The following is a 12017-nucleotide window of genomic DNA, read 5'->3' as shown; positions in this document are numbered from 1 at the left end:
GCGGAGGTCGGTCCAGGAGAGCCCCCACGCAGGCACTGTGAGAAGGTTGACATCAGCTTGTCCTGGCCCCACAGCCCTTCCTGTCAGTGCTCAGAAGAGGGAGAAAGGCAGGACATTCCCCCTCACAAATGGGGAAACTGAGGCTCAGAGAAGCTCTGGGGCTTGCTGTGGCTACGTGACCCATAAGGGACAGAGCCGGATCCACGCCTAAGCCTGACACCAGGGCCTTGAGGCTGTGCCCAGGTGGGGACAGGCCAGCCTGGGGCCACCCACAGGTCCCCTGGTGAGTGGGGAGGAGCAGCTGCAAGTTCTGGAGAAAGGAGGCTGCTCAGCCAGGGCTGGGGAGCCACGGCAGGGCCCCTGGGACCTGGGAAGAAAGACCAGCACCACACATCTCCCAGGAGGGGCCTGGGAGGCCGGGAAGATGAGGCTCGCCAAGCGTCTCTGTACCGGGTGGCAGAGGCCTTTCCAAGGGGGCCACTGGGCCACCCTCACCTCACACCCACTGCAACCTCCATCTACCATGCGCTTCAGGGCCCTGCCTGCCCTCCCCGCCCACATGGCCCCTGCCCAGACCCACTCACAGGTGCTGGGGGGGACCATTTGCATCGGCAACTCGCAGCCACAGATGGGAATGCTACCCTCATTCCTGACCCTGCCGGGCTCCTGGTTCTGGCCCAGCAGGATGCAGACAGCCTGGAAGGCCACGACCCCCTCCCCCTCCCCCTTCCCAGGCCTGCCCTCCTGCAGACGAGGGGGACTTCGTGACGACTGTGGCAGCCGTTGGGTGTCCCCCACCTGAGAAACAGGTGTTGTGGCTTACTCCCAAAACTGGGTCACCTGGCTTACCATGAAAGGGCACTCAAGGGGCCCCAGGGTGAGCCCAGCCACCAGCCACCTTAGTTCTGTTGTCAAATGTTTCGCAGTCAGCGCCTGGGGCACCCACTGGCGGCCCCTTGCCCAGACCGTGGACCACAGTGCTGAGGCAGGGCCAAGGCCCCTCGAGTCACTGCCAGGTCCAGCCCCCTGTGGCTGTGAATCAGGTGACCCTCGGGCCAGTCAATGCAAGGTCCACTGAGGCACTGGAGGTGGCTTGCAGCCCCCATGAGAACAGAAGGGACCTGCCTCCAGGGCCCCTGAGGCACCAACATGGTCCCCCAACAGACCCCAAGTGCCAGAACATGCAGCAAACAAACAGACCGGCCATCAGCAAGGAGAAGGTCCTCCAAAACCCCTGTGCAGGACGGGCTTGAGGACCTGGCTGCGCACACACAGCCTTGGAATTAAATCCCACCACCCGGGGCCCACGGCAGAGCAACGTGGAGGGCAGGCGGAGGCCAGGTGTGTGGTCAGGGCCCTCTTGAAGAGGCCTGGCAGTGGGATGCAGGGCACCTGGAAACCAGGGAGCTGGTGGAGCAGGGCCAGAATGACTGTGTGGGGGCCTCAGGCCTCTGGCTCCAGCCTGCAAGGAGGGATGGGGAGTGGCTCCGAGAGCCCCCAGCCTCTGCCTCTGCCTGGCCCTATGCTATCCCGCCACCATCCCCAGCTCCCAGCGAGCTCAGCCGCAGGGCAGTACCGGCTGTGCCAGGGAGACAGCTCCGGCCCTGAGCAGGATGGAGCCTCCAGTATCCACACGATGGAACACGGTTTAGCCATGAAAAGGAAGAAAGGCCGACCCCTGACAGTAAGAGGGGAGGAGGCTGGTGCAGGCTACGGCATGATGAGCCTCGAGAACCCTCTGCGCCACATGAGCCACCAGGCACCAAAGGCCGGACACTGTGGGATTCCAGCTACGCAGAATGTCCAGAACAGCGAGTCTATGGAGGCCAATGGCAGGCTGGTGACTGGTGGGGCCAGGGGCCCAGGAGTGACTGCTGATTGGAAAATGCTCTAAAACGGCCTGAGTGATGGATGCACAGCTGCAACCAGTCATAACCACTGGACTGTGCCCGTGAAATGGTGAACTGCTGGTGACGTGAATTATATCTCAATAAGGCTGTTAGCAAAAACCCACAGAGCCTTGAGGGGAGAAGGGAGCTCAAGCTCCTGGACCCCCTGCAGGCAGCTGAGCCCTCAGTGAGCTGGCCTCAGTATCCCCATCCCCAGAACACCAAGCGGGGGACGTTCCCAGGAAAGTCCCCTCTAAGACAAGCTCTCACACCTGGCCCGGGTGCTCAGGGCTGGCTCACACCTGCACTGCCCTGGCCTGCTCGGAGGCGGCTATGGCCCTCCAGGCCACGGGGGCACCGTCCGCTGCTTGTCTTCAGAAAGCAAAGTAGCACAACGTTCCACGGTGGGAAGAAAAAGAAAAACAGACACAGTGTCTACCAACATATACCTATTTCTCCTCCTCAACTCCCTATGCCCACTGCTCAGGTTCTGTTCACAGAAACAGCTCGAGGACGGCTCGCTGCGGCAGCCTCAGGCAGGAATGCTACGGCCACCATGACGGGCCCATCATAGAAAGACCCAGGATCGCAGCTTACCCGGAGTGCAAAACGGAAAGGATCAAAAGACCCATCACAGCTTACCTGGAGTGAAAAACACGATCAAAACAAATGCTGGGGACATGGGAAGAGGTGGCTGGAGAGGGCAGGGCACCCTAGAGAACAGCCTGAGTTGCGTCCCTGCAACCGTGCACCAAGCATGCCTGAGTGGGAGGCTGCAAACAGCAGCGGGCACCTGAGGGACTCCCAGCTCCCCCATATGGCTGTTCCCACAGCCTCTCACTTATTCTTCTCATCCGTCCCTGGCCTAGTCCCGTCCTCTCCTTTGGGGCCGATCCTGCTCCACCAGGCGACCCCACACTGTAAATCTTCCGGCTTGGTCTGCAGAGTATAGGCAGACCTGCTTGGCTTCCCTGCAGTTAAGCAGGGAGCGGGGCACAGGCTCTGAGCAGGAAAAGGCCTCCCAGTCCCACGGCGAGGCCACAGCCACTCAAGAGCACCCACATCCGGCACCAAGGAGACGGTGGCGCACACACACGCAGACACATGCACACGGGCAGGTGTGTGTGGGGCTTGCCAAGGCTTGAAAATCTGACTGCCAGCAGGAAGGGTGCGGCCTGGAGGCCCGGCTTCACCCACAGCCACACCTTGCCCACCCCAGGGTGCAGCCCAGAAGCTTCTACCTGGGTGACTGGCCAGGGGTTTTCCTGATGTTTCCTTTACATACGACTGGGCACCTTGTTTTGTGTTTCATTCTCTTCTGTATCACTATGACCCCAGCAAGTGGGCGAGGGGTTTCTGGATCTGGCCTACGTCAGGTTCTGGTGTACACACATCAGGCCGCGCCTGTCATCAGCCAGGCCATCTTAAGTCCTAGCCCACGCAGCACCGGTGATGCTGGCGGGACGGTCAGAGAAACACCAAAGACACTCCCTCGAGGAACCTGAAGTACCACCTGCCCTTGAGTGGCCAGCCCTGCAGGTGGAGGCCACGACCGCTTAGAGGAACAGACTGGGACCTGACTGCTGGGCAGGGATCGGGAGAACAGAGGTGGGAGGACTCCATTTGGGTTTCTGCTCCTTCAGCCAAGAACCTTTCAGTGACCCTGGGAGGCTGCAGAGAGCAGGACAGAGCCCCATAGGTGGAGCCGACCATCCGCCAGCCTGAGGGCGTCGGGCCCACGGCTCCCGAGGTCTACCAGGGGCACACAGCCTGCCTCTGTCTGATCGCACCTGGGGGGCTGCTGTCCACTCCCTGTGGACGAGGGGGGGCCGAGGGGTGAGCAGTCCCAAGGTGGTGGGAGAAGCACCACAGCGGGGGTGGTGGGCCTACCTGCAGCTCCTTGTCCGAGTACTTCTGAGGATTCTTGCTGCCCTGGCTCTTCTTCCGAAGCTTCTTCAGCTCAGCCTGACACTTGTCCAGGGCGTCGCCTTTGCTCCTTTGCTCAGTCTGGTATTTCTTCAGCGCAGCCTGAGATTCAAACAATGAAACACAAAACCGAGGCCCATGAGCCCAACGCAACGGGGTCCCCTTGGCAGCCCTGCCACTCCCTTCCTGGCTCGCTCTCTGGCTGTGCACGCTCAGCTGCAAATCAGAGTTGGGGAGAGTGCAACCGAAGCCTCAGCCCGACCCCACCCAATCCCATGGCAGCTCTCCGGTTCCCCGAGATGAAAATCAGACTTGGAAAAAGTGGCCGAGGCCCACCCCTCCCGCCCACCACTGAGAGCCAGAGATGACCCTCAAACCCTCAAGCAGTGCCTCAGCCCCGAGCCTTCTTGCCAGTGGACAGGAGTGGCAGTGGGGCAGGACCGGCCAAGAGCCCAGGGAACTGCAGAGGCCAGAGAAGGAGCTCCTGCACTCCCGGGCAGCAGAGTCAGGCACTAGCTTCACCGCAAGCGGCCAAAGCTGGGGCATGGAACCGGGCACGTGGGGCGTCAGAGGCAACGAGTTCACCCACAGGTTGCATGTGGGGCACACCAGGGGCACTCGGTCCCAAATGGACAATAAAGTCAGAGCTGGGGCCCATGTGGACGGGGAGCTTGGGGAAGTGGGAAGCCTTTAGGCCGAGGGAAGGAATGGCAGGCGCTCGGGAGAGCCGGAGCCCAGGCATAGGGCCCCCGCAGGCATGGCCAGGGTGCACTTACACTCAGATACCTGGAGTCCAGCTCCACCTTCTGCTCCAGCTGCGTGAGCAGCTCGTTGTGAAAAGACTTCAGCTGGACATGGAGAGAAAACACATCAGCCGTCAGCTCCAACACATGGACCCGGAACAGGCGGCGGGGCAGGGCTAGAGCGGATGGTCATGAGACACCAGGTGTCCTGGCTGTGCAGGAGGAGCCCCCTCCCCGATTGATGAGCTGTGGCCCTGCATGGCCGGGTGCACCCTCTGGAGCCAGGGGGCGAGTGCTGAACAGGAGTCTGGAACGTCGGACAATCTTGCCTCCAATAGCCACAAGGGCTCCGCTTCCCACAAGGGAAACAAACGGCCATCCCCTCCTTCCTCTGCTGTCCCATGCTGGGGACCACTGCGACACAGGCTGAGAGGTCGCAGGGCCCATGGGCCTGAACTGACACCAGGGTCGGACCCCCAGCTTTAGACAGGATGCTGCAAACCAGCCGCCAGCAACGTGCTCTGGTTGTGTGGGGTCTGCCTCTGCCTACAGTCGGAGAGGCCAGGGGAAGTCTGCCTTGCGGCCTTGTGAACCGCAGGAGCGGGGTCTGGCTGGAGCTGCGATCCGGACTCTCCCTGGAGCCCAGCGTGTCGTGGCTGGCCGTTGCGGCCAGTGAAGCATGCGGCCCCGGTCTGGCCTGTGCCCTTTTCTCCGACGTCCTCCTTCGAGTGTGACTTGTGTCCTGAGCCAGGGTCCCTCCCTGCCTCTGAGTGTGGCTGGACAACTCGGACTATCCCCAAGTGGACACACGGCCAAGGTGTGGCGCCAGCTCTCCCGTCGTGCCTGCCCCTCCTCGCAGGGCCACGCTGGGGATGGACTCACCATTTCTTCCAGCTGATTCTGGATCTGCCTGTGGACTTCAGCCATCTGGAAGAGAACGTCTCCTGGGAAGCAGAACAGCAGAAGGAAGGGGTGGGAGTCAGGTGCTCGCAGTCACCACCGTCATCCCACTCTGGGCTGACAGCCACCCAGGGAAGCCCTGCGACCACAGGCAGCAGGGCCCCAGGGGTGTCAGGGCCAGAAGGGAGGGCGGAGAGGGGACACCAAGAGGAAACAGAAAATTCTAGAATGAGAAGGGACTCCAGACCTCAAATGCACAGCACGCCTGGCATCTTTGGGAGGGAACTTGAGTCTCTGCAAAGGCAAGAGACAGGAAGAGCCCGTGTGTGCCTCACCCCAGGCGTGACAGTGAGTGACAGTGAGCGCAAACACGCGTCTTCACACGCATCCGACTCTCGTTCGCAGAGACCCAAGAGCTCCGAAACTCCTACCTCAGGCCAGGCGGATGGTCTGCTGACCCCACACCACAGCGCACAAACCTCCTCCGGGGGACACCCGTGGGCACGCGCGGGGCACAGGCCTCTCTGACTCCAAGATGCCTCACTACCCAGGCTGCAGACCCACAGCACCTCTGAGCCCTTCACCCAACATCTCTGCTTTGAGCCCCAGAGGAGTGTGGTGGTCTGAGGGGGCCTGGCCCCATGGGATCGGATCACCAGGCAGCCACCTGGTGCACGCAGGCCTGGGCTCACCTTGCCATCGCTGAGGGCCCTGGGGACACACGGGTAGCGCTTGGGGACACTGATGTCTCCTCGGCCCATGTGCAAAATGCAGATTAAGAAATCAAAATCGTGGCAGCACAGGGTAAGTGGTCAGAGGCCTTTTGCAGCCTGGACATCAACAAGACCCAGCTCAAGTCCACCTGCAGGGGGGCAGCCCCAGAGGCGCAGGTGTCTGGGCTACCCTGATGTGGGTCTGAGCCCCCCACTCTATAAGGGCCTCACCACACTGCTGCATCCCCACCCGCTTCCACCAAAGACGGGGGCACAGAGAGAGGAGCTGAGGGGCCGAGGCCTCGAAGACAGGAGCACGGCCCACTTCCTTTTCACCCAGATGTTTCCCACCTTCCTCTGCCAAAGCTCCGGCGGAGCTGTGATCCCATTTGAGGCGTGACCACCAAGGCCAGCAGGCGTGACCACACCACCAGCCCACGGGGCTGGCTAGCCGTCCCCAGAAGCCCCCACAGAGTGCAGCCAACCTGGGTTCCAGGACCCAGCCCTGACACTCATCAGCAGAGCCCGAGACCCACCCCCATGAGCATCACATGGGACAGGAGCATGCCACAGCCCCTCAGGGCTGTCCTCCTGCCAACCCCGGAGTTGGTACGAAAGACCCAGCCCTGCGGAAAATGGCTCCATTTCCTTGTCTGCAGAGGAGGGGCTGGAACTGGGTGGTCTGGCCCCCGTGCTCCTTTGATGGACAAATATTTGCTGAGCTACCGTTTCCAGTGCCAGGCACTGACCACGTGCTGCAGACACAAACAGAGCAGGAGGGCCGTCCCTGATGCCGAAGGGTCACTCTCGAGTGATCCCTGTCTCTCCCTGAAGGGCTGCCTGAAGCAGGATTTTCCTCCTCTGCTCACGGCCAGGCCACTGCCGGTCCCACGCCCCAGAGGGTCCTCTCGCTCCAGCGAGCAGAGCCCCGACTAGGATCCCCCAGTGCCCAACAAGGTCAGCCAGAAACCAGAGCAAGGCCCCCGGCGACAGGCAGGAAGCCCTAACCGGGCGACGCTGCCTCCCAGGACCACGGCTGGGCTGGCCTTGGGTCACTTCCCCTCCCCAAAGCACAGCTGAGTCTGGGAGAGGAAGCCTCTCCGGGTCCTCTTGCCCTTCCAGGAGCTGCGGGGTTCTTCTCACCATGACCACAGATCCTCTGAGCACTGACCAGGGCCAGGTGCTTCACAGATGTACCTCCCTTTAATCAGCACAACCCACAAGGCCGCCCAGATGAGCAGACAGAGTAGGCCACGTCAGTGGCTGGTGAGTGACCGCAAAGCCAGGGCCCAACCGCCTGTGCCAGCCTCCACCTCACAGCCACGCCCTCCTCCCAGGTCAGCACACACGGGGCTGCCTCTCGAGCTGTCCCAGGAATCTCAGGCACCTCCTCGCCACCCAGACTCCCAAGTCATTCCCGCCCTCATGCTGGCAACTGCCGGGCCTGTTCCCAAAGCCAAACGCTCTGTGTCAGGGGCACAGATTTCTGTGGAGGGAGAAGAAGAAAGGGATTCATGCAACCCTGAGGGGGCCCAGAGGTGACAGTCACCTGGCTCCTGTGATACATGTCCCGCTAAAAGTAGTACTAGGCCTGGCTGCTTCTCCAGAGAACAGTGCGCAGGGCTGGCAGGACCCCATCCACCGTAGGGCAGGGGTGGGGGACGCACAGAGCCCCGGGCTTGGCTTCCCTTTCTGGGAAGATACGGAAGGCCTGCCTGGCACACAGTTGCTCACCCTCCGCGTGCGAAGATGACGCACCTGGGCCTGGCCACCGTGAAGAGGGGTTCAGCGTGAGGAAAGCAGCCCCTGCAGACCCTGGGGAGGCATCACGTATGTGTGCGCGTGCATGTCTACCTATGTGAGTGGCACGTGCAAGCGTGAACCGTACACAGGTGTGCTTATGCCGGTGAGCATGTGTGTGTGGCTGTGTGTGCCTGGCCATGACCCAAGTCTCCCTCCACTCTCACAGCCGCCCTGGATGCCGCTACCTGCTCTGGCCACAACCATGGGGCTCACGGGGACCACGGGTGGGTCATGCTGGGTCAGTCTCCAGGACCACGCTGGCCCCAGGGCCAGGAGGGAGCAGGAGAGGCAGACACAGACCCCAGAGCCCAGGCCCTGCCACACACAAATCATCTACGAAGCGCCCTGGCACACCCAGTACCTCCATGGACGCCGGCCCCAGCCCTAGCCCAGGGTCCTGCCTCTCCCTGGAAGTCACTCACTGACTCCAACCATGGGTGGGACTGCCTGGTGCCCGCTGTGTAGCCCTGCGGAGTGGGGCAGGGCCCAGCGATGGCCCCCCGGGGCTGCACTGCGGTCAGGAGGGAGCTGGCACCACTGTGGTGGCCTCTCACAGTCGGGATGAAGTCGAGACCTCTGGGGATCAGCGGCAAACCACACAGACGGGTGGGGTGGGGGCAAGTCTAAGGTTTACCAGCCTCGGCAGGAGAGGACGTGGGCCCTACCCCAGGCTCACTCGACCCAGGGTTCAAGGTGCACAGGGAAGGGGGCAAGGACAAAAGGGGACAGAATTTGGTGTAAAGGAGCCTGGCTGAAGGGAAGCCACTTGGACGTGAGCAGGCGCTGCCCAGGGTAGGGGAGGAGACGGGAGCATGGCCGGCAGCACAGACCCTACGAGAGAGGGAACCCCAGCTAGGGCTGGCACAGGCCCACGGCCACATGGCCCCTCCACCATCCACTCTGGGTGGCCAGAATGCTGCCGGCCTGGCAGGACACCATCCTGCGAGCCGAGAACAGCAGACGCAGGAAGCCTCAGGCGGGGGCAGACTGCCCCGAGCTCAGGAGCAGAATGAGGAAGCCTGAGACGGTGGGAGCCCGGGGGAGGCAGCTCCAGGGCTCCTCGTGCTTCTCGGCATTCTTTGGCGTCCTATAAATTCCCAGGATGGACGCCACGACCTCTGAGCTCAGGAAGCCGCCAGGGAACTGTCCTGCGGTTTTCATGGTGTTCCTGTGACTAAGGATCCTGGATCCACCTCCCAGCTCTCGGGCCCCTTGGACATTGGGAACTGGCTTCAGCTGAGTTGGGGTGGCAGGTGACAACAGGCACGAGGTCTGGCCTGAGAGTAGGAACTCACCCAAGCCTGTGCCCCGGCCAGTACTCCCTCAGCCCTGAGTGTCCACACACACCCAGCCTTCTCGAGGTCACCGGCCCCCTATCCTGGGGTGGGGGCCAGCAAGTTCACAAAGAGGTGAAGCAAAAGGCCCGAGACAACTCAGCTGAACTCTGCAGGGCTCTTGCCATATTCTATTTTTTTTTATTTTTTGAGATGGGGTCTCACTATGTCACCCAGGCTGGTCTCTAACTCCTAGGTTTATGTGATCCTCCCGCCTCAGCCTCCCAAATAGCTGGGATCAAAGGCATGCAGCACCGTGCCTGGCTCTCGCCACATTCTGCAGCCCCAAATTATAAGTTAACGTCAAGACTAGATAACAAGCACATGTTCCCTTAAAAGGCTACACACAATGGATTCAAGAGGAACACGTGGAAGACAACATCGAGCAGCAAATCCTTTTTTTTTTTTTACTTTTTATTTTTTGAGATGGAGTCTCACTCTGTCGCCAGGTTGGAGTGCAGTGGCGCAATCTCGGCTCACTGCAAGCTCCGCCTCCCAGGTTCAAGCGATTCTCCTGCCTCAGCCTCCCGAGTAGCTGGGATTACAGGTGCATGCCACCACACCCACCTAATTTTTGTATTTTTAGTAGAGACGGGGTTTCACCATATTGGCCAGGCTGGTCTTGAACTCCTGACCTCGTGATCCGCCCACCTTGGCCTCCCAAAGTGCTGGGATTATAGGCGTGAGCCACCATGCCCAGCAGCAAATCCTTTTAAAAAGGGACTGCTGAATCCAAAAAGAAAGAGTATATGGAGCTTCTCAGGGGGTTCTGGCCAGGTGACGGTCATCACCACCCGCCCGTGCGGCTGCGACACTCAAATGTGCACCCCAGCATCCCCGCCAGCCCGGGCCCCCAGCCCCACACTGTGCAGCTGGCGCGCACGCAGGGGAGGTCCAGGCAAAGCTGCACAGACCAGGCGTGTGCCCGCCCTGAGCTTCGAGCGGCGGCTGCACAGAATCATCCCACGCGTTGAATTTTTAAACTGCATCTTACAAGCAGCTGCAGGAAACCACGTGGGCATGGAGTGTGAATGTGTCCGGCCACCAGCGCTTAACCCCCGGGTTGCCGCAGGCGCCCCAGCCGGAAGTATGAGTATGTGCAGCCGCCCGCGCTTAACCCCCAGGGTGCCAGCTGGAGGGACGGTGCACGTGGAGCACCAGGCCCCTAGGGAATGCCAAGACCCTAAGATCAGCAGTGAGAGGCACCGGTAGGGGCAGTGAGTTCCACTGAGCAACTAAGTCTTGTCCGTGGTTCCCTGTGTCCTTCAGAGGTCTGAAGACGGAGTAGCGGGGGCTCCAGAGCTGTTGAGAGCCTCCCTTGGGGTGAGACGTGAGGCCGTGCGTTCTCAGGCTCCCTCATCTCTTCATCTCTTGACACTCCCTCCCATTCGGTGAGCAGACTTACCCAGGCCCACCCTGCTGAGAGACAGGGTCTGCCAGGCTTCCTAAGCAGCCTCACCTATCAGATGCCATCCACCCACTGGGAAGCCCACGTCTGGTTCACAACACAGGTGGGACCTTAACTCAAAAGACGAGGTTCAAATGTAAGCTGAGTGCCAGTGGGCCAGGGCACACAGCACATGAGCCAGAACAGACCGGCAGAGCAGTCACCATCAGAAAGATCCGGGGATCTGGGGTGTTGGGGGTGATGGACAGCAGGTGGCCACACCTCAGGATGTAGGTGTGGGAGTGCAGCAGTGTCACACCCAGGCTGATGGGTCAGCCAGCTCTGGGCAGCTCACTCCACCGGGCCAGGGCTGCCTAGGGATGCTGAGGAGGGAGGAGGGGGAGGAGCATTGGAGGGCGAGAAAGGGGGCACACGTGGGTGTTATGGGTGATGTGTTTTGTTTGGGACGAAAGTCTAAAAACTACAGTCATCCTGAAAACGAGGCCACTCTTTTTTCAATCGTCTACCAATGCACCGCGATGAGTGAAGCAGCAGCCAGTCCGCACTGGGGTCAATGTGGGCCTCACCCCACCAGCTCTACCTCCACCTCAGATGGGGCGGTCGCCAGGCTAAGAGTGAAACTCGCTCCACGGGACTGACTGTGACCGGAGAGCCCAGCCTCCTATGGACAGGTCTGAGCGCAGCTGACGAGGACAGGGCTGCCTAAAGACCTTGGCTGGGGCCCCTGCTCACTAGCAAGGAAAACAGTGCCTGAGTCAGGTGAGGCTGCGGAGCCCAGGCCCCAGGCATGCCCAGCCAGCATCTTTCTGTCCTCGAGGCGGTTCTGCTTAGGCGCAGCACCTGGCGGAGGGGGCCCTTTCCATCTGCCAAGTCCCCAGCTCCTTTCTGGAGTCCCAGCAGAGATCGGTGAGACCCCACAACAGCCCTTGATCTCTCCTGCAGGCTGAGCCCGGTCTCGCTAGCCCCAGGTCTTACCCCAACCAGCATGGGACTATCACCCCACTTTGCAGGGGAGAGACCTGGCACCCCCACAGCTCAAAGCTAACTTGGGCTGAGCAGGCTGGAGGGCAAACACCCCAAAACTCAGGAGCCCTGAGAGCTTCCACAGGCTGCATCCTCAAGATCTGCTGCCAGCCTGGAGCAGCGGAGAGCACAGCCAGGGAGGAGCGGAGGCTGCAGTACAGGAAGGCAGACGCCTGGCTCCCACCCGAGATGACACCAACAGCCGCATACACGCCCAGCTCCCACCCGAGGCAGCACCCGCACCCACAGCACCCAGCTCCGAGATGGCACCTGCACCC

General features: G+C 61.3%; 1 protein-coding gene across 3 annotated transcripts in view; it reads right to left on the bottom strand.

Annotated features, from left to right (window-relative positions):
• BAIAP2 (BAR/IMD domain containing adaptor protein 2) overlaps positions 1–12017 on the bottom strand; it is an 81793-nt gene that overhangs the window by 26862 nt on the left and 42914 nt on the right. For all 3 annotated transcript variants that reach the window (XM_032178231.2, XM_032178227.2, XM_032178229.2), the window contains exons 4-6: positions 5441–5502; positions 4592–4663; positions 3780–3917 (exon numbers count right to left, since the gene is read on the bottom strand). In XM_032178231.2, coding sequence (XP_032034122.1) covers positions 3780–3917; positions 4592–4663; positions 5441–5502 — 272 coding nt within the window. The remainder of the gene's footprint in view (positions 1–3779; positions 3918–4591; positions 4664–5440; positions 5503–12017) is intronic.

Source organism: Hylobates moloch, unplaced genomic scaffold, assembly GCF_009828535.3.
Source record: "Hylobates moloch isolate HMO894 unplaced genomic scaffold, HMol_V3 SCAFFOLD_15, whole genome shotgun sequence".
In the NCBI taxonomy this organism is placed as follows: domain Eukaryota; kingdom Metazoa; phylum Chordata; class Mammalia; order Primates; family Hylobatidae; genus Hylobates; species Hylobates moloch.
Note: the sequence above shows the minus strand (reverse complement) of the source record. Positions and strands in the feature narration are given on the sequence as shown.